Source organism: Prionailurus bengalensis, chromosome E4 (genome assembly GCF_016509475.1).
Source record: "Prionailurus bengalensis isolate Pbe53 chromosome E4, Fcat_Pben_1.1_paternal_pri, whole genome shotgun sequence".
NCBI classification, from domain to species: domain Eukaryota; kingdom Metazoa; phylum Chordata; class Mammalia; order Carnivora; family Felidae; genus Prionailurus; species Prionailurus bengalensis.
The window spans coordinates 66762686-66783400 of record NC_057360.1 but is presented as its reverse complement, the minus strand read 5'-3'; the positions used below and the strand labels follow the sequence as shown (position 1 = coordinate 66783400).

Here is a 20715-nt window from a genome sequence, read left to right as displayed (position 1 = left end):
GCGCTTCGGGCCGCGCCCAGCTCCCGCCCTCCGCGCCCCGGGGCGCAACGGATTGGCTTGCTGGGACCTCCGGGCTCTCTCCGCCCTTCCCGCCAAGCCAAAATATTTAGCCTGACAACTGAGGGGGGACAGGTCTGTTGGGGAAATAAGGCCAAATACAGGGGGATGGTAGGAACGAGCTCGCCCATCGCCCCTGCGGACTCACTCACGTGGGGCCGCGTGTGCCGGCTGGAGTTGGGGTGGGGGGCGGGGGTAAGTTCTGCCGCCCTGACACCTGCTGGGCGACTTCTGGCGGCCACGACCCGGCCGGGCGAGCCTGCTGGAACCTGGCGGGAACGCGAACCGTGTGCTGAACATTCAAGCTGTTCGCCTCTCCGAGGCCCTCGCCGCCCCCTGGGGGGCCGCCGCCTCCGCTTTCGCGCGAGGATCCGTCCCAGCCAAGTCCCTCGGTTCCGACCCAGATCCTGGGGGCCCACCTCTGTCCGGTCGCCTTCCCAAAGCGGGCCGCCTGTCGGTCGGTCGGTCGGTCGGTCTGTCCCCGTCCCGGGGCTGGGGCACGGTCTGCGCTGAGGGCCGGGCGACCCCTCTAGGTGGGTTTGGTTGGCGCGCTCCCTGCGGCCCTCGCCTGCCCTCCCGGCCGAACCCCTCCTCCCGGACCCTCTCCCTCGCCCTCTACTGCCTCCTCCCCGGCTTGAGACGGGCGGGTTCCGGCGGCCACCGGGGTGGGAGGGGCTGGGGATCCCGGGGCTTTCCGGGTGCGCGACCTCCTAGGACCGAAGGGTCCCCAGCTCCACCCGCGGGCGGCTCCCGGGTCCGAGGAGCTAAGAGAAGATCTATTAATTTCTCCGCGCAGAAATCGATGCTCTTGTCAGGGCGGCGATCGATGCCAGCCCAGCCCGGCGGGGCCCCACCCGGCCTGGGGCCCGGCGCTGGCCGGCCGGGGTCAGGGGCCGCCGCTGGGGCCCGGGGCGCAGCTCTGGGGGGCTGCAGACCGCGCCCCCAGCCCCGCGGAGCGCACTCTGCGCGCGCGCCTCTAGCGCCACCCTGTGGTCTCTCCTGAAAGCGGGCCTCCTGGCTCCTTGGGGCGCTCCGGCCGTTTTGGGGCGACCCCCTCCCTCTCCTGTTTTCTTTCCCCAGGTCCTGCGTTTGGTCTTTTTGGGGTCCCTTCCCCTTTCTTCCTAGGCCTTAGGGAGTGTTTCACCTTCTTTATCCCCAAGTGACATCGTACACTCCCTCAGGGGCGCGCATCGTGAGGAGATCTGAGGCCGGGGGGCTGGCTGGGATGACCCCGACGGTAACCTTGCCCTCGCCCTGTCATCTCCCCTCCCCCTAAAAGCAGCTGCTTTAGGCTGGGAGAAATAACGGATCAACTTCCCAGCCCTTCCCCACCCCCCCACCCCAGCAGACACCTCTAAGGAGTTCTCTCTGGAGCCGGGGGTCTGGGGAAAAAAGGGGGCGCCGGGTCCCCCGAAAGGGGAGGGGGCAGCCGCGGGGCTGAGGAGCCGAGGGGCGGGGGTGGAGCCGGAGGGGGCAGGGCGGGGCGGGGCGGGCCGCGGGCCCCGCCCTTTCCCGGCGGCTGGGTCTTTAACGCGGCAGGCGCACGTGTCGGGGGAGGCCCGGCGGCCGCGGCTGCGAGCTCACGGACGGCTGCCGGCGGCGCGATGCTGCGAGGCGGACGCGGGCCGCGGGGCGGGCACGGCCGGGCCGCGGGGCCGGGCAGCCTGCTGGCCTGGCTGATGCTGGCGTCCGCGGGCGCCGCACCCTGCGCGGACGTCTGCTGCCCCCACGGCCCCTCGGGGCTGCGCTGCACCCGGGCTGGGGCCCTGGAGAGCCTCCGCCGCCTGCCGGGCGCTGAGAACCTGACGGAGCTGTGAGTGTCCGGCCGGCGGGGCGGGGCGGGGCGGGGCGGGGGGGGTTGGTGGGGAGCGGACGGGTGTAGCCGTAGCCCCGAGGGCGCGGACTCCCCTCGGGCCTGCCGGGCCCGGGAGGGGCGGGCGCGGCGGGAGCCTGCACCTGGCGGCGGCTCCCACCGCGGCGACCGTCTGGAGGGAGCACCGCGGTGCTCAGTGCAGCTGGGGCGAGGGGGCTGTCCGTGCACCGGGTCTGGGGGAGCCCAGCCGAGTGGAAGCGGCCTTCTGGAGATCAGACAGGAGCCCAAGCTCTGCCTCCTGGAGGTGGGGGTGGGGGGAGGGTGGCTAGCTGCGGGGAGTCCCTAGTTTCAAATCCTTACCGCCTTGTCCCGTTTCCAGGGGGAAACTAGCCCCCACCCCGTTCTGGGTCATGACCAGGCAACGCGGGGGGTTGAGCTGGTGGAGGTGGTGAGGAGCGTAGCTTGGTGAGGTGGTCCAGGTCTCTTCTCCCCACTTCCACCTTGCCGTGGCCTCACCACCCCTTGATTCCGAGGTGGAAAAGGAGACCCCTGGCCCCTCTGTCCCTGTCCTGACTCCCTTTCCACCCTCCTCCCCCTACCTGGGTCAGAAAGCCAGGGTTCTTGTTGAGACACTCTCCTCCTTTCAGGGCCCCAGACTGGCAGAAAGCTCCAGCATTCTGCAGTACTCTGATGTCCTGCAGCACTTGGTTACAAAATACTGGAGTACTCCCTAGCAGCTGGTGAACCTATGGGGGTACTCTGTAGAAATACCTAGCGGTCCCCAAGCATCACATGGTGATGGCTTGAATATCCCACGGGACTGGTGGGGCCGGCAAGACTTCTAGAAGAGGGGAGGAATTGCTAGAAAAACCCTCCTCCTGGGGCCTGGGGCTTAGAGGGCGGGTGAGGAACCCTGGCCTCAGGCAGCGACGGGTTGGAAGGCGTCCGAGGCGGGTTGGAAGGCATCCGAGGCGGGAACCGTCACTGTCTGGAAGTTACTTGAGCAGCCCGTGATAATTGGCAGTGAGTTACTCTGGTATCTTGTGGTAATTAACGGGAAGGTCCTCAGTCTCTCTCTTTAATGGCCCTAGGGAGACCAGGAGGAGACGAGATGATGGCCTTGTCTTGGTCTGGGCCTAGGTCTCTGCGTGATGGGAGGGGCGCGGGATCCAGGCCGCCACCGCTGGCCCAGTCCACTCAGTGCCCTGTGCCTTCACATCGGGGCCCAGGCTGCTGAATGTCCCCTCTCGCCCCAGTTCCCTGCCAGGCCCCAAGTGGGTCCAGCCCTGGGGGTGGGGCGGGGGTAGGGGACGGGCTGGGCGGGCGGGCGACTAGGAGGTGCAGGGTGGGGAGAGGGGATGTCCCTCAGGGTGGGGCAGCGGCCTGACCCCCTGCCTCTGCCTGCATGCCCCCTCCTCCTCCCCTCCCTCGCCCGCAGAGCTAACAAGGAGATAATGGACTCCAAAAGACAGATTGATTATGAATCCAAACGAATGAGGCAGCTTTGAGTGTGCCGCCTGACAGCTTGCACACAGCCACCACCCTCCCTGGGTCCCCACAGCTCTCTGTAAACCCTGTGAGCAGGGACCTACTCTTCTACCGTCACTGGAGATTGTCCCCTAGGCCTCAGGGGCCGGAGGGCCTGGTACCCGGCTGTCCTGCTGGGGCCCCGGCTGGGGAGGGGGTCCGTTATGCTGGCTGGGCCCGGTTCCTATAAGCCAGGGAAAGTGAGAGGGCAGAGGAGGGGAGTTCTGAGAACAGGCAGTGAGTCAGGGGCCCCTGGCATGTGGGAGGGGCGGGGTGGGGGGGCACACTGACATGCCACTCCAGGGCAGCTGAGTTCTCAGGAACTCCCTGGCATGCCGAGTCCAGAAGGATCCAGAAGCTGGGCAGGGCCCAGGGCGTCAGCAACCCCCAACCCCACATGCAGGGCCTTCTGTCCCGGCTCCCTATCTCGCTTTCTCTGGCACTCTGTCCTTATCTATCTGTCTGTCTGCCTGTCCTTATCTCTTTCTCCTTGCCTGTGTCTCTCTCTGCCAGTCTCTTGCTGTTTGTTTTCTCCTTTTCGGTGTCTCTGTTCCCCTCTTTGTTTTTCTGCCCCCCTCCTTGAGCCTTCCCACCACTATCTCGCCAGGTAAGCCAGCCAGTCTGTGCCTCTTCCCCTGTCACCCGTCTCCATCCTCCCGTTGCCCCTCTCCCCCTTTTTGGGTCCCTGCTGGGGCAGGCAGGAGCTCAGGGGGTCCCTGGCCAACAGCCTTGTGCCTCTCGCTTGCTCTGCTGAAAGGTGTGTGTGTGTGGGGGGGTGGTTAGGAATTGCTGCTTGAGTAGGGAGGGGCTGTGGCTTTGAGGAGGAGAGGGTGGGGCGTGTGTGTGTGAGTGTGTGTGTGTGTGAGTGTGTGAGCGTGCGTGTGCTGCAATGTGGGTCAGCGTAGATGGTGAATGTGTGTTTGGGAACACATATGTGCATGACCACAGGGCTTCCTCTGTGCTGGGGGGGCAGTGGCTGTGGTGAGCCTAGGCCCTTGGTGGAAGCAAGAGGCAAGTGTTTCTGCAGGGCCCCCCCACTTCTGACACGTGCACGACCCCCCATTTCTGACATGTGCAGGATCCCCATTTCTGACACGTGCGGGACCCCCCATATCTGAGCAATTGTGGGACCCCCATTTCTAAGCATGTGCGAGACCCCCCATTTCTGACACATACGGGACCCCCCATTTCTGAGCATGTGTGGGACCCCCCCGCTTCTGACACATACGGGACCCCCATTTTTGAGCATGTGTGGGACCCCCCATTTCTAAGCATGTGCGGGACCCCCCGTTTCTGACATGTGTGGGACAGGCCCTGGGCATAAAAGCAGAACACCAAGCTGAGACTGGGCTTCTGCGTGTTTAGGAATGTGAGTACATCTGTGCACGTGAGAGATATGTGCACACACATGTCCACTTGTGAGGGCGCAGGCGTGCTGACGTCACAGGCGCGTGTGTGACGTGCGTTGAGGAGGCGTGTCTCTGTGGGCATGTGTATGCCCGCGTGTGTGTGCATGGCTGTGTGTGCACGCATGAGAGGTGAGAGAATGCTCGCACGTGTGTGAGTGTGAGGTGTCTCTGCGTACACGTGTATGCATGTACCTGTGCGCGTATGTGCGTGCAGCAGGTCTGCGTGTGCCCGAGTGCGTATGTGTGCAAGTGTTCATAAGAGTGTGTGTGCACCTGCACGTGTGACTGTGGGGGAGGCGGTGGCCGCATACGGGACTTGGAGAGCTGAACCCCTGTGACTCCCGCCCCCTCTCCCCACAGCTACATCGAGAACCAAGAGCGGCTGCGGCACCTGGAGCCCAGTGACCTGAGGGGCCTGGGGGAGCTGAGAGGCCTGTGAGGGGCTGCGGGTGTGGGCGCGGGTGCGGGTGCGGGTGCGGGCTCAGGGGCGGGCACGGGGCTCAGCAAAGGCCGGGGATTCGGAGACTCCAGGAGGAGATCAGAAAGCCCGAGGGTCAGTGGGGCCAGGGTAGCCGGGGAGGCTGGGAGGGTTTGGGGGGTCCGGTGCTGGGCACTGGGGTCTGGAGTGGGTAGCTGAGGCCCGGGGGGGGGGGGCGCTGATCCTGCTGTCCCCGCCCCCAGCACCATCGTGAAGAGCGGGCTCCGTTTCGTGGCACCAGATGTCTTCCATTTTACTCCTCGGCTCAGTCGCCTGTGAGTGGCCCGGGCGGGGCAGAGGGAGCGGGAGGGCCCCCAGACTTGGGCGGCTGCCGGGCTCGTGCCCCCCACCCCCCATTCTGAAGAAAGCCCCGAGCCGGTCGGGCCAGTGTCTCCCCCGTTCTCCCGGGGCTCGTCCTCACCTGCTCCGGGGAGGCGGGAGCCCCCAGCTCCCACCCCGTGGGCTCCGAGGTCCTCGCGGTCTCTCCCCCCGCGCCGTCTGCCACAGGATGCGTCTCGTCTCGTAGGTGCCTGCCCCGTTTTTCTTCCCGGAGTTCAGATCCACACCAGTGCGAGGGAGCAAGCGGGCGGCGGGAGCCCCTGGGGTAGCCTGGAAGCGGGGGGCGGGGGGGGGGTGTCTGGCTTTGGCTCAGGTCGTGATCTCACGGTTCGTGAATCCGAGCCCCGAATCAGGGTCTCTGCTGTGGGCGCGGAGCCTGCTTTGGATCCTTGGTCTCCCCCTCCCTCCGCCCCTCCCCCACCCCTCTCTGTCACACACGCAAAAGTGATGTTCCATCCCGGACTACACACTGGGGGCTTCAGTTAAAGATGAGTGCCCAGTGACACCTCACAATACGTGATGTCAGTGAATCTTCACGGTCAACGCGGTGAGAGGTCGTGTCGTCCCCAATTTATTTCTTTTGAGAGAGAGAGAAAGCATGAGTGGGGGAAGGGCAGAGAGAGAGAGAGAGAGAGAGGAGAGCGTGAGAACCCCAAGCAGGCTTCGCCAGCTCAGAGCCCGGAGGCGGGGCTCGAACTTACCCACCATGAGATCACCACCTGAGCTGAAGTTGGCAGCTTAACCCACTGAGCCCCCCAGGCGCCTCTAATGTTTATTTTGATGGGGGAGGGGGAAGGGGCAGAGAGAGAGAGGAGAGAGAGGATCCTAAGCAGGCCCCGTGCAGTCAGCGCAGAGCCGACACAGGGCTCCATCCCCTGAACTGTGGGACCATGACCTGAGCTGAAACCAAGAGTTGGCCGCTCAACAAAGAGCTACCCGGGGGCCCCAGGGCAGGCCCTGTAGACGAAGCCCGGTGTAAGGCACCAGCCGGGGCTCCTAACCTGGCTCACGGTGTGGCCAGGAGCTGGCAGCCCTCAGGGCTCGCTTCTCCCTGTCTCCAGCTAGGGGCCCCGGGGCCAGGGGCCCTGAGGAGGGGAAGGGAGGGGTGGGGGGAGCTGAGGAAGGAGTCTGAGATCCTGGTCCCCACCCCCCTCCTCCTGTGGCCCGTCCCGGGCTCGTGGGTAGAGGGGAACACAGATGGAGCCCCTTCCCCCAGCTGGGGCCTCAGCACTTTGCCAGCTGGGGCCAGGGTGGGGGAGGGGGGAGCGGCTGTTCCCTGGGACCCCCTCCCTGGGGTCTAGGGAGGGGGTTAAGTGGGGTTAACCCTTGCTGTCCCAGGGAGGAGAGGAGGACTCAAAGAGCCTAACCTGTCCCGACCCCGGTGCCCCTTGGATGATTCTAGTTGTTGACCCAGGAGGGGCGGCCGGACAGCAGCTTCCTGTGGCTCCCGGGGCTCCCCTCCCCCCCCCCAGGGCCAGAGCAGGCCAGCTGGGGCTCAAGGCCACTGTCTCTATCTCACCTCCCACAGGAATCTCTCCTTTAACGCTTTGGAGTCTCTCTCCTGGAAAACCGTCCAGGGCCTGTCGCTGCAGGAGCTGTGAGTGTGGGGCTCCCAGGGGGCCGGATCGGTATGTGTGTGTGTGTGTGCGTGTGTGCGTGGGCACTCGTATCCCTGTGTGGAGGTGTGTCACTGGGTGTGTGTGGAGCTGCAGGGCACGCTCTTTGGGGTCTACGTGTTCGGCAGCGAGCTGAGACCCGAGACAGGGACTCGGCACATGACCGTGATCCCCATCAAAGAGGCTGCAGGCCCACTGGAGGCCAGGGGCCGCGCGTGCATCTGCCCACACTGCCGGCACCCTGTGCACGCGGGCCGGCTGGGCAGCAGAGGTCTGTGTGTGGTCGGCACCTGGGGCCTGTGGGTCACCCCAGCGCCCAGGCCTCGCCCGGCCTGTCATCCCAGGGAGCCTGCTGGGGCAGGACCATTGCGTGGAGCCCACAGCCGGCTCCTTGACTTTCCGGATTCGATTTCTTGTGACAATGTCTTGTTCCTGGGTCCCCAGGAGGAGGAGCCTCTCCTCTGTCCCCACTCCTTTCCCTGTGGATGTTCCCGCCCCTGCGCTCTGACTGCACTCCCTCTTACTGAGATACCTCCTTCTCTGTGGCTCCCCCGGCTGACACCTGCTCCGCCCTGACTCTCTCTCGGTGTCCCCCGTGCCCACAGGGTCCTGTCGGGGAACCCTCTGCGCTGTTCTTGTGCTCTGCACTGGCTGCTGCGCTGGGAGGAGGAGGGCCTGGGCGGAGTTCGTGCACAGAGGCTGCAGTGTCCCGGGCAGGGGCCCCTGGCCCTCTTGTCCAATGCCAGCTGCGGTAGGTGCTGGAGGTGGTGTAAGGGGCTGGGAAGGAGCCGCATGCCCGGGGAGTGGGCACTGGCAAAAGCTGGGGGGACTGGAGGTTCGGAGGCATTGCCAGTAAGGGCTCAGGGTTGCTGAGGAGGGTGGGGGAGGAGGCATGGCGCCGGGGAGGGCCCCGAGGCCACTCCCTGCTCTGACATCCCTTGGCCGTCCGGGGCTGCCAGGCGTGCCCGTGCTGAAGGTCCAGACGCCCAATGCCTCCGTGAACGTGGGGGACGATGTGTTGCTACAATGCCAGGTGGAGGGGCGGGGCCTGGAGCAAGCTGGCTGGGTCCTCACGGAGCTGGAGGAGTCGGCCACAGTGACGGTGAGAAGCGCTGTATCCCACCCCCACCCCCCGTCCCTGGTCCTCCTCTTCCCCTCGTCCCGGAGAGGCTTGGACAGGACACGGGGCCAAAGACAGGAAAGAGAGACAGTGAGGAAGAAGCACGTAGAGCGTGAGGGATGGACAGATATGGCTTACCTCCACGGGGCTGAGGCTTATTCTGTGGGGCAGGTGCACACGTACCCTCAGGGTGGGCACTGGCCCAGCAGGGACCCCAGGCTCTGCTGGGGCCGCCAGGACTTAGGCCCCTCTCTGGCCGCAAAAGAGAAGGTCCCTGAACCCACAGACTGTCCCTGCTGTCCACCTGCTTTCTGGAGAAGGAAACGAGACGAGGGAGAGAGCACAGTATTTGTGGTCCTGGCACCCAGGTGAGTCCTCAGGATCCTTCCCGTCTTTTTCTGGAGATTCTGGAAGCAGCGTCTTCTTGGGCGTGTGACGACCGTATTAGGGAAGAAGGCCCGGGTCTGGGTCCAGCTTTGTCACTAACGAGTTTTTGGACTGACTTTTGGAAAAATGCCTAAATCTGCCTACACTTTGGTCTCCGTATCTGTCTACTGCGGAGGTGGACACGATGACCTTTGATGTCCCGCCTGCCTCTGGACACTCTGGCTGCTATCTCTGTCCTGCAGATGTGTCTTTGGGCATCTTCCCACGCCTTGCCCCTTGTCGTCAGGCCGATGATGGCAGTGTAGCCGCAGCAGACTCGGGCCTTGTTGACAAGATCAGCAGGGGTGGACGATAGGCTGCGCCCACCCAAAACTCTGGCCCCACAAGGAGACACGCAGGGCCCAGCCCCTTGGAGGAGCCAGACCAGCGTGTTCAGTGCGGAGGCCCTCGCTTTGGGAGGGAACCATCCCCCAGAATTGCTGGAGGCCTCTGGAACAGTACTGAAGGAGGAGCCACCAGAGCAGGGGATCCAGGCACGGTGGGGGGGACCAGTAGCCACTGTGTGGCTCCTTCCCTCCCAGAGAGCACAGCCCCCGAGAGTGAGCGGTGGAAGGGAACCAGGTGGAGGCAGGAGGTTGGCCGTGACCATCTGTGGAGAGACCTCTGGTCAACTGCTTTGGGAAATTCCAGGGTTTTGCTTTTTCTCTTTGGGAGACTTACATGTTTGCGACCGCTTCTGTTTTCTAGAAACTTCCTATAGAAAAGCCACACCCAACTGGGTTAAATAGAGGGCAGGGGGGTGCTGGTCACCCTCAGGACACTGGGGGATGGCGGGGCAGCTCTGCGTTAGTGGGATGCCCTGTGCCCAGAGTGATCTGGGGGAGACGGGACAGCAAAGAGAAGCCGGGGGCAGGGCAGGGCAGGGCTTCCCCTGGAGGAGCCTGGAACCCAGAACTTGCACAAGAGACTGGAGGGCTCTTCTGGAGTCTTGGAGCTAATACTCCAGTGGAAACCCGGGGAAGCCTCACCTCCTCCCACACTTATTCAAAGGATCCCACATTTAGGAAATTTCCAGATAAGTGAGGGTCATCCGCTGTTTCGTGTATTTTCATCATTTTATGAAAATAGCTTTCTAGAACGTCAAAAGATCATTTTGTCTGCCTCCCTAGCTTACAAAACAAGAAAACCACGGTTCAGCAAGATTAAGAATTGTCCTAAGGTCATGGAACTGGCACGTAGCCGCAGTTTCTTAGGAAGAGAATCTGAAGCTGATTCAATCTTTCGATGATGATTCAGAATCGAGTCGCTTTGCCTGTAACTTCACTCTCTGTGTTTATCTGCCAAAGTGGGTGGGGTCATGCTGCCGCTGTCCCTCCCACCTGCCGCCCTGCCATCCAAGCCGCCTCTGCGTTTCTGGCCTTCCTCGGGCTGAGACCATTCGAACTGTGTGTAAACCAAAAACGAGCAGGGTGGCGAGACCCCAGCTGGCTCGTCCAGTGAGTTGTGTCTGTTTGGCGCTTGGGATTCTTGACATCTATTTAGCTGCTCGGACGGTGGTTTTGGTTCAGGGTATCCCGTGCCTATTTTGAGGTTACTGGTCATGTTCTAGATGTTTTGGACCATTAAATACACGATCCAGGACGTAGTCTGCGAACGAGCTCTAAAGGAGGGGGGCCGTTCTCTGCTATATTCTCTCCTGCACCTCTTTCCTCCCCCTACGCCTTCTTCCTTTTCCATCTGGAGCCCCAGGGACTCCCCCAAAGACCTCAGCTCCGGCCCCCTGCCTCCATACCCAAGCCTGCTGACACTTTTCCTGATTTCCCCCTCTCTTCCCTGACCCAGCAATCTGGGGCTCTGCCATCCCTGGGGCTGACCCTGGCCAATGTCACCAGTGACCTCAACAGGAAGAATGTGACATGCTGGGCAGAGAATGACGTGGGCCGGGCTGAAGTCTCCGTGCAGGTCAACGTGTCCTGTGAGTCCCAATGACGGCCCCCCACCCCCATGTACCCTCCTTCCCTGAAAAGAGGCTGCGGGGGTGGGGGGCTGGAGGATGGGCCGGGATACGTGTCTCCACAGCTGCTCCTGCCCAGCTGTTTCCAGATTCCCATGAAAACCTGATCCTGTGGGGGAAGTCCTGGGGGCTTGTCAAGGCCGGAGGGATGGTGATGGATTTCTTTTTGGCCCCCTGCCCAAGTCTTGCTACCTGAGGCCCTTGGTGCCCGCCGCCCGGCTGTTCTCACTGCTCCCTGCTGGATCGCTTCACCGCCTGACCCTTCGTAGCCTTTGTAGTACTCTTGTCGCACGTCCTAGTGTTAAGACAAGAAATTCCCCCCCCCGGGTTCTTCTGTAGGCTCGCTGCCTAATGCCCCTAGGTCTGCCAACAAATCACTTTAAACCCGGTGCGTTACATAGTCCTTTAGTTGTGATCCATGATCTAGGTTTGTACATAAAACCTAGACACTTTCTTTTTATTTAAAATTGTTTCTAAGTTTTTACTTATTTACTTTGTTAGCTCTTAACACTGTTTTTTTCAATATATGAAATTTATTGTCAAATTGGTTTCCATCTAAGTTTTTATTTATTTATTCTTGAGAGAGAGAGAGGGAGCAGGGGAGGGGCAGAGAGAGGGGGAGAGAGAGAATCCCAAGCAGGCTCCCCACTGTCAGCGCAGAGCCCGAGGCTGGCTCTCGCGCCCCCAAACCGTGAGATCGTGACCCGAGCCGGAACCAAGAGTCGGACGCTTAACCGACTGAGCCCCCCGGGCGCCCCAAACTCAGACACTGTAAACAGCGATTACTCTTCAGCTCTTCCGAAGACACTCCCTTCCTCTCGCCATCCTTTTTCTCCGCCCCATCTGGATTTTTGTGACCCTCTTTTCCTTGCTTTTAAAAACAATTTGAGGGGCGCCTGGGTGGCGCAGTCGGTTAAGCGTCCGACTTCAGCCAGGTCACGATCTCGCGGTCCGTGAGTTCGAGCCCCGCGTCAGGCTCTGGGCTGATGGCTCGGAGCCTGGAGCCTGTTTCCGATTCTGTGTCTCCCTCTCTCTCTGCCCCTCCCCCGTTCATGCTCTGTCTCTCTCTGTCCCAAAAATAAATAAACGTTGAAAAAAAAAAAAAAAAACAATTTGACACCCGTCCCGCAGCCCCGTCAAGGTGGCTTCGTCTTACCTGTCCCTGTGCGTCGCACGCGTGGAATCACACCGCCAGTATTACTGTGCGTGCTTTTGCTCAGCGGCACGTTTTCGGGCTCGTCCGTGTCGGTGGGAGTGGCTTTGGCTGCTTCACTCCCTGCCGAGGGGGATCCCGCTGCCTGACATGTATGTGTCTGCTTTTTTTAGGTCGGGTCTCTTTCAAACCCGTATCTGTTTTCAGAAAGCTTTTTAACTAGATACGTTTTGCTTGTTTGATGTCTAGGCCCTCTCCCGGTCTTCTTAAGCTTGACTGCACTTAATTTTTCCGGATCTCTTGTCCGAGAGGCACGGCCTGCTTAGTTTCCGCAGCCGGGCACCCCGCTTCTCCGGGGCCGTCGCTTACTCACGGCCACCACTTAAGTGCTTTAAGCCTCTGCATTTTGTGCACCTGCTGCCTGGTTGGTTGAAGATTTACTGTCGCCCTTCTCCAAAATGTCCCTCCCGGGGAATTGGTTAGGGGCTGCTCACCCGTTTCCCTGAGGCCCGCCACCTGATTTCTGGCTCTGCCCGCCCGCCCGCCCCGCCCCTTGACCTGGCGGGGCCACGCTGGGCTCCCCGGCGGCTGACCTCGCTGCGCCCTTGTCTGTGGCCCGCAGTCCCGGCCAGCGTGCAGCTGCATGCCGCCGTCGAGCTGCACCACTGGTGCATCCCCTTCTCGGTGGACGGGCAGCCGGCGCCCTCCCTGCGCTGGCTCTTCAACGGCTCGGTGCTCAACGAGACGAGCTTCATCTTCACGGAGTTCCTGGAGCCGGCGGCCAACGAGACCGTGCGGCACGGCTGCCTGCGCCTCAACCAGCCCACCCACGTCAACAACGGCAACTACACGCTGCTGGCCGCCAACCCCTCTGGCCGGGCCGCCGCCTCCGTGCTGGCGGCCTTCATGGACAACCCGTTCGAGTTCAACCCCGAGGACCCCATCCCCGGTGCGAGGGCCACCCTGAGCCCCGCCCCCCCCCCCCCCGGGCTCCCCCTGGGTGAGGGTGCGGGTGTCGAGGGGGCGGGGGGAGGCCCCGCGCACGCGCTGCTGTGATCCCGACCCCAGAAGTTGGGGTGCCGGGGCCTGGGCAGAAAGGGGCCTGGGATTGTGGTGACAGGAGGCTCGGTGCTGGCCTCCTTGCCCCGCCCCCCTCCCAGCCCAGGAGCCCCGAACCCCCCAGGCTAGTCCACTCGCTTGGGCTGGCAGGAGAGAGGGCCCTGCCCCAGGGCATCCGTGGCTCGGCTGGAAGGGGCCACGTGCCTGTTCTCAGCAAGGTCCAGCAGCGTCACCTCCCGGTCCCACCCCGCCCCGGGAAGGGATGAGTCTGGGGGAAGGGGGGGGTGACTCTCCACTCTCCACCCGGCATCTGACGGCTTTCTCTCCTCCTCCCACGGCAGTCTCCTTCTCGCCCGTGGGTGAGTAGCTCAGGCCGGAGGGCGGTGCTGTCTGGTCTGAAGGCGAGGCTGGGGCAGGGGGCGTGGCTGACCTGACCCCCCAGGGGTCGGCGGGGGCAGGGGGCATTGCTGCAGGAGGCACTGAGTGTGCCAAGGCCCACTCTTCCCTGTGTCCCCACAGACTCGAACAGCACGTCCGGAGACCCAGTGGAGAAAAAGGATGAAACCCCTTTTGGGGTGAGTGTGGGGCGGGAAGCTTGCCGAGGACTTGGGGTCCGGAGTCTGGGCTAGCGGCTTGTCGTTGTGTCCTTTCTGGTCACAGTGTGGGGACCGCTACCGTGTGGCCTGAGCTCCCTCAGCCCACCCTCACAGCCACGGCCTGGGGCGCCAGGGGAGTAGGGGGCAGGTCTGGGGGCCTGACTCTGGGCCCCTGCGCAGGCCGGAGAAGCCATGTGCTTTGGGGGAGCTCTGAGGCCATAGGAGGAATTCTGGGTCTGTCCCCCACCCCTGCCCCCCAGGTCTCAGTGGCCGTGGGCCTGGCCGTCTTTGCCTGCCTCCTCCTCTCTACCTTCTTCCTTGTGCTCAACAAATGTGGACGGAGGAACAAGTTTGGGATCAACCGTGAGTGGGGGTGCCATAGCGGGGCTGTCCGTCAGTCTGTCCATCAGTCTGTCCTGCGGGCTCTGTCCTCTGTGTGGGGGGCCTGCGGGCAGGTGGAGCGCTCGGGGGTGTGTCGGGGTGTTTGGGCGCCTGGCTGCAGGGCTCGTGGGTGTGAGTGAGTGTGAGTGAGCGTGTCGGGGCCGGGGCTGGGGCAGTGTCAGAGGCAGCAGCTGCTAATTGGTGGCTGGACTGTAGTCAAACACTAAGTGGGTCTGGGAGGTCTGAGCTCTGTAGGGGGGTGGCGGGGGAGTTCTCTGGTGGCCCACGGGGCCTGGGGTTGGACAGGAGCCAGACGGAGAGAGGCCGCGGTGCCAACCCCCCCCCCCCACTTTCCCCTGCCGGCCGACTTGCTCCTCCAGTCCTCCCCTGCAAGTGGGGAGGTGGGGTTGCCTGGTGTCCTGCACCTGCCAGGGGCCAGGGCGGGCACCTGGGCTGTGCCCCTCCACATGGCTATGTCTCTTCCCCAGGCACAGCTGTGCTGGCTCCAGAGGACGGACTGGCCATGTCCCTGCATTTCATGACATTAGGTGGCAGCTCCTTGTCCCCCACTGAGGGCAAAGGCTCTGGGCTCCAAGGCCACATCATTGAGAACCCACAATACTTCAGTGATGCCTGTGAGCGGCTATCCTGGGTCAAGGGTCAAGGGTGGGGGGGACCTGGGTGTGTGTGCACATGTGTGTGTGTGTGTGTGTGTGTGTGTGTGTGTGTAAGCCCCGGTAGCGTCTCCTTTGCCCACCCCAGGCCCGAACGGGCCTTCCCCCCACATCTGCCCCCACCCCCGTCCACACCCCGGCATGGGGCTTGGTGAGCACGTGGAGGCTCATGGCAGCCCCCAGCCACCCCCTTGGCTGGCACTTCGCCCCTGCTCCCAGAGGCTGGGGCTCCTGTGCGTGATCCCTCGAGCTTCTCTGCAGGTGTTCACCACATCAAGCGCAGGGACATCGTGCTCAAGTGGGAGCTGGGCGAGGGCGCCTTCGGGAAGGTCTTCCTGGCCGAATGCTACAACCTGCTGCCGGAGCAGGACAAGATGCTGGTGGCCGTCAAGGTGAGACCCCGTGGGTGACGCACCGCTGGCCGGGCCACCTCCCGGAGCACCGGCGTTCCCTGACGTGAGCTGGGGCTGGGGGGGGGGGGCGGTGCTGCACTCAGTGCCGCCCCGCCGTCCAGGCGCTAAAGGAGGTGTCCGAGAGCGCCAGGCAGGACTTCCAGCGGGAGGCCCAGCTGCTCACCGTGCTCCAGCACCAGCACATCGTGCGCTTCTTCGGGGTCTGCACCGAGGGCCGCCCTCTGCTCATGGTCTTTGAGTACATGCGCCACGGCGACCTCAACCGCTTCCTCCGGTACGAGTGCCCGCCCCCGCCCCCCGCGCCGGCCCCTGGCCCCGAACCCCTCATCCCTTCCCTACGCGCGCATCCCCGAGTCGAGAGGCGGCGCCAGGAAGTAGCGGGATAGCGGGAAGGCGCGGTTGCCGTCCCCGGGGAGCTCTAGGGCAGATGTGTGAACGCCGGAGGCAGCGTGCGCAGAGGACAGGGTGGCGGCAGTCGGGAAGGTGGCACTAGCAGGAGTCGGGAGCTGTACCTCAGGGGAGGTGGCTTTGCAGAGAGTGGTATGCATTCGTGAGAGGCAGAGTGGCCCGAGGCGGAGTGGCCATGGAGGAGTGGCCCAAGGTGGAGTGGCCGTGGAGGAGTCGCCCGAGGCGGAGTGGCCGTGGCGTAGTGGCCCGAGGCGTAGTGGCCCGAGGCGGAGTGGCCCGTGGCGAAGTGGCCCGTGGCGCAGTGGCGCGCAGAAGCCGGGCCCCCAGGAGGTGGGGTTTCGAGAATTACAGCAACAGTAACAAACGCTTGTCGGGCGCTTGCTGAGCTCCAGGCTCCATGATCTATGCTCACTTTCTAAGCGAGTCACTTTCGCTAAGTGACTAAGTCACTTTCACTAGGGCTGCGTGTGTTTGTACACGTCTGTGTAATAACATAAGTCGACTTTTATTCTTCGTGCTCTCCGAGAGCATGTGGCAATTTACACTTGGAGGAAGTGACTAGAAATTCCCTTCTTTTGGGCAGAACAACTCCGATGCGTTTACTGACGTGTGCCGACAATTTTAATAACTTCAGGAAAGGTGCCCATTTCACAGATGAGGCTTAAGTGACTTGCCCCAGGGCACGAAGGTGGTCAGCGGCCCAGGGGAGAGTATGACCCCAGGTAGAGCCGTGTCTCAAGCCCTGACTGTGATGGTCACATGTTCCCTCTGCTGAGTCCTTCTTGCATGAGATTCCCCCTTCCGCAGGACGGGACATTGTCAGGTGTGAGGGAGGAAGGGGGAGGGCCAGGGCTGGATCAGCTGTGACCCGGTAGCTTTCTTCTCTGACCTCAGTTTCCCTGCCACTAAGCAGGACAAGAGCGGGGGTGGGGGGGATCCTGTGATTGTGGATAAGAAAGCATTTTGTGGCTGTCGAGTTAAAGGTCGTGATGTGGTCTCCAGACGCCCCTTTGGGAGTGAGGTGTGCAGAATTCAGTTGGGAGAGACCTCAGGGTCTAAGCAGGAGGAGGACGCAGTGGAGGCTGGGGAGCAGGAGGGAGGGCCCGATGCTGAGTGTGGGGTGGATGGGCTGAGCGGAACTGGAGTCCACAGCAGGCCTTCCCCTTGCCCACCGCCCCGGTGTGGGCTCAGTGCTGAGTGCTGGTGATGCTGCTATCTGGGGCCCAGGCTGTGGGAGAAGTGCCTCTCATGGCTGCATGGAACACGGAGAACCAAAGGAGGGGACCATGAAAGCTTCTGATACGTCTGGAAGACATTCCCTAGGAGGGCCATCTGTTCCTTCTCACCTCAGGGCCTTTGCACTTACAGCTCCCTCTGCCTGGCACTTCGGAGCTCCCTCCCAGCCCCTTCACCTCTGTCTCTGACCCTTTTGAATGGCTTAGTCACCTCTGTTCCTCAGGGTTCGAGTCTCCCTTTAAATGTCTCTTCCTCCAGGAAGTCTTGCCTGACTTCTTCCATCTCCGGCCCGAGTGCCCATCAGGTGCCCCCCCCCCCCCACTGCACTGCGGTGACCCCTTTATCTGTACCCTACTCTCCACCTGAGCTCTGGTGCTTGGCACACTGGAGGTGTTTAACAGGCTTTGGAAGAAACGAAGGAATAAGTGGACCAGGAGAAAGTTGGCCAGTAGGAAGGGGCAGTGCTGACAAAGCCCTGGGCTCAGGCAGGGGTCACAAGGCGTATCTGGGGGATGGGGCTGAGTGGTCTGGCCTGGTCTGGCCTGGTGATGGCCGTGTGGGAGGCGGAGGGCGTCCTGGAAACCTCGGGAAGGAAGGAGGACCCCACAGGAGGCTGGATGTTGAGGGCGAAGGTGAGAGAGACAGGAGGACCCCCAGGTTTCAGGCTCGGAGGCTGCGGAGGGAGGTTCCCTTCACGGAGGAAGGCGCAGACTTGGCGGAAGATGCTAAGCATCTACAGCACTGAGTGGGAGGTGCCGTGAGCGAGAGATGCAGGGGCCAGCGGGCAGGTGGATGCTGGGCTCAGAGTGCAAGGGGGCTGCCTGGGGGTGGGGCACGAATGTGGGAAGTGTGGGCAGCGGTGAGCGCTCTGGAGGTGGGCACACCTGGCGGGCCCATCCCAGCCCCTCCAGACACCCGCCTCCCTGTTCTTCCCTCCCTCCGTTCTCCTGAGTCCCCTCCCCGCTCCCACCCCAGCTCCTCAGGCTCCCCAGCCTCCACCTCCTGGGGGCTGTCTCCCCCCCAGCCCGCCACCTCCCTCTCTCTCTGGCAGGTCCCACGGGCCCGACGCCAAGTTGCTGGCTGGCAGGGAGGACGTGGCTCCGGGCCCCCTGGGCCTGTCCCAGCTGCTGGCCGTGGCTAGCCAGGTCGCTGCCGGGATGGTGTACCTGGCGGGTCTGCACTTCGTGCATCGGGACCTGGCCACGCGCAACTGTCTGGTGGGTCAGGGACTAGTGGTCAAGATCGGCGACTTCGGCATGAGCAGGGACATCTACAGCACCGACTATTACCGAGTAAGGGTCTTTGGTCCCGGCCGGGCCGCACCGGCACTGCAGACCCCCCCGGGGGGCCCCTCGACCCCAGGAGGGTGGTGTGGGGGCCCAGGCTGCCGGTTCGGGACTTGAACCCCCCTCCTCGGCTCTCTGCTCTCCCGGACAGACGGAAAGACACCGTGGGTTCTTCCCTCTTAGCGTGGGCCCAGAGCCGCTTCCACGGGCGGGAGCGGGATGCGCGGGAGCCGCGGGTCCCCCCCCTCCCCTCCCGGCAGTGACACGGTGCCGCCCGCAGGTGGGGGGCCGCACCATGCTCCCCATCCGCTGGATGCCCCCCGAGAGCATCCTCTACCGCAAGTTCACCACCGAGAGTGACGTGTGGAGCTTCGGCGTGGTGCTCTGGGAGATCTTCACCTACGGCAAACAGCCCTGGTACCAGCTCTCCAACACCGAGGTCAGCCCCGCCCGCCCCCCCCCCCCCAGCCCTGCCCCTCCTGTCCCCTTCTGCCCCCATCCAGCGTCCCCGCAGCTCTGGGCCTCCTCCCCCCAGCCCCTCCCCCCCAGCATTCTTCCCACTCACCGTCCTAGCCCAGGCCCAGCCGGCTCCTGGGGGAGCCCCAAAGCACTTTACAGACGGAGCCCAGACCCCCATCCCCAGCTGCACTTTACAGACCTCACAGGCATTGTCAGGGTGGAAGGGAGAGGCCCGGGAGGAGGAGCACAGCACCGGAGGGCCTGAGGCCGCAGCAGGAAGGCCGGAGGTCAGACTGCAGGGAGGACAGGCCTGGCGCTCCGTCTGTCCACGCGGCCGGACGCGGCCACCGCGGGGCCCCAGGTGTTCTGTCTCCCAGAGCAGCCCCCCCCTCCTCCTCCTTGGCTCGCAGCTGTCAGTTTCCATTTCTCCTGCTAATGCAGTCTGCTCCCTGGAGGCCGGTGGGGTGGGGGAGAGGGTTATAGATTTTAATTTTCTCAAGCACTGAGAGAAGGAATGGAATTAGTGCTGCCCATAACCCAAGTCCTCTAATGGGGAGGGAGGGGAGAAGGGGGGAGAGGCTCCAGGCCCCTTCGCCCACCTCCCTCCCACCATCTCTCCGTCCCTGGATCCCTTCGCTGCTCTGACGGTCCTTCCTGGAGTCTAACTGTGGTTTCTCCTGCTGCCGTTTCAAACTTTCGGAGGAGCTAGGTCCCCACAGAGTGGTGCCTACAGAAGACAAAAGGGAGTGGGTCGCCCTGTGCCTTAAATTGCTAACCCTTCTCGAGGCCGTTACCTGCAATCCTGCTCTCTTTTCTTTTCGCCCCCTGGAGCTGAGAGGTGGGGGGCCCTTCCCCCCGCCTCCATTCAGCCCTCAGCACTGGGCCGGTGGATTTGGCAAATGGCGGGGCCCCTCCCCTTCCTCACGTCACCTGGCAGGTCTTCTGAGGGTCTGATTCCAGCCCTTCTGGAAGCTCCTACCCCCAGAGTCTACCTAGCCTGAATCCTTCCCACTGCTCAGTGTCCCGGTGGTTCACCACATCCTTTTAGAAGATTAGTAGCCCAGAGGCCCAGACCTGTGTGTGGCCTTCCGGGAGAGCCTCCGGGGGCGGGGGGGGGGGGGGTGGCGCTCCAGCACCGTGTGCCCTCTTCTCTCTCCCCCGCCCCGGTGGCCCCAGGCGATCGAGTGCATCACGCAGGGGCGCGAGCTGGAGCGGCCCCGGGCCTGCCCACCGGAGGTCTACGCCATCATGCGGGGCTGCTGGCAGCGGGAGCCACAGCAACGCCACAGCATCAAGGAGGTGCACGCCCGGCTGCAGGCCCTGGCCCAGGCGCCTCCTGTCTACTTGGACGTCCTGGGCTAGGGGGCCACCCAGGGGCCGGGCAGCCGGAATCCCGGGCCTGCCATCAGTCACCCCTGCAGTTCCCAGCAGCCCCCGGGGTGATCTCAGCATCTAACTCACCCTCAGCATGCCGGAGGGGACAAGTGGGGTCTGGGAGCACAGGATGTCCCTGCTTCTCTGGGCAGGTTCCGTCATGGCAATTATATTTATTACCCCTTGGCCGCGTGTCTCTCGCCAGTTCTTGGGATGACGTCACTCCGGGAGAGGGGTATCGAGACTCAGGCAGGGGATGAGCCTCCCCTCTCTAGTTGCCCTCCGCGGTGGCCCTAGTCCATGCGGCTGTCACCTCCAGCTGTGGCCGCCTCCTAGTCTTGTGACCGTTGTGTTCACCTGGTGGAGAGGCAGCCTCAGGGCAGGCTTTCCAGAACTTCAGACCCGAATCGTCCGTCTCCGCGCTTCGTGTTCGCGAAGGCTGAGGCTGCAGCGCGAGGCGGAAGTTAGGTGTCACGGCGGACCGGGCGGGAGTATCCGTGGGGTGGGTCCGCCTGGTACTGGTGTGGGCAGAACAGGGCGGGCACATGATAGGACCAGTGGATGAGCGAGAGTGAGCTTGAGCGTGCGTGCGCGCGCGTGCGCACGTGGCGAGGCCGGGGAAGGAGGGTGGTGGGGGAGGCAGGACGCCATGTTCCTTCTGCTCTGTCGCTCTTCCGGGCTCTAAGTGCTTGGAGATCAGCATCTGGAGGCCAGGGACTGGACAAGGTGTCTGTTTCGGAAGGATAGAGACGTCTCCCAGTGCCATTCTGCCCAAGGAGGAGGTAGGGTCCCCTTTCCCCTCTGCCTCTCGGAACAGCACTTGGCTTTACTGAGTGGCCCCAGGCTTCTGGAGGCTTCGAGGCTGGCCGAGGATCCCCTCAGGACCTGGGCCCTGCCCCCATCTTCATCACATGGA

General features: G+C 63.3%; 1 protein-coding gene across 1 annotated transcript; it reads left to right on the top strand.

Moving 5' to 3' along the window:
- The first annotated feature begins 1661 nt into the window (after positions 1 to 1661).
- NTRK1 (neurotrophic receptor tyrosine kinase 1) lies at positions 1662 to 19985 on the top strand. The gene is made up of 17 exons (XM_043567724.1): positions 1662 to 1870; positions 5167 to 5241; positions 5488 to 5559; positions 7152 to 7220; positions 7845 to 7990; positions 8199 to 8341; positions 10589 to 10721; positions 12536 to 12862; positions 13314 to 13331; positions 13492 to 13547; positions 13829 to 13931; positions 14438 to 14584; positions 14885 to 15015; positions 15138 to 15310; positions 17732 to 17972; positions 18247 to 18405; positions 19602 to 19985. Exons 1-17 carry the CDS (start codon positions 1662 to 1664, stop codon positions 19785 to 19787), a joined length of 2388 nt encoding a protein of 795 aa, XP_043423659.1. The 3' UTR covers positions 19788 to 19985.
- The last annotated feature ends 730 nt before the right edge of the window (positions 19986 to 20715 follow it).

Excerpts from the sequence above, each read along its gene's own strand:
- NTRK1 (XM_043567724.1), top strand. The coding sequence starts at position 1,662 with ATGCTGCGAGGCGGACGCGGGCCGCGGGGCGGGCACGGCCGGGCCGCG. Across the intron at positions 10,722-12,535 it reads CGTGCAGGTCAACGTGTCCT|TCCCGGCCAGCGTGCAGCTG; the intron begins GTGAGTCCCAAT and ends TGTGGCCCGCAG. Across the intron at positions 15,016-15,137 it reads AGATGCTGGTGGCCGTCAAG|GCGCTAAAGGAGGTGTCCGA; the intron begins GTGAGACCCCGT and ends CCCGCCGTCCAG.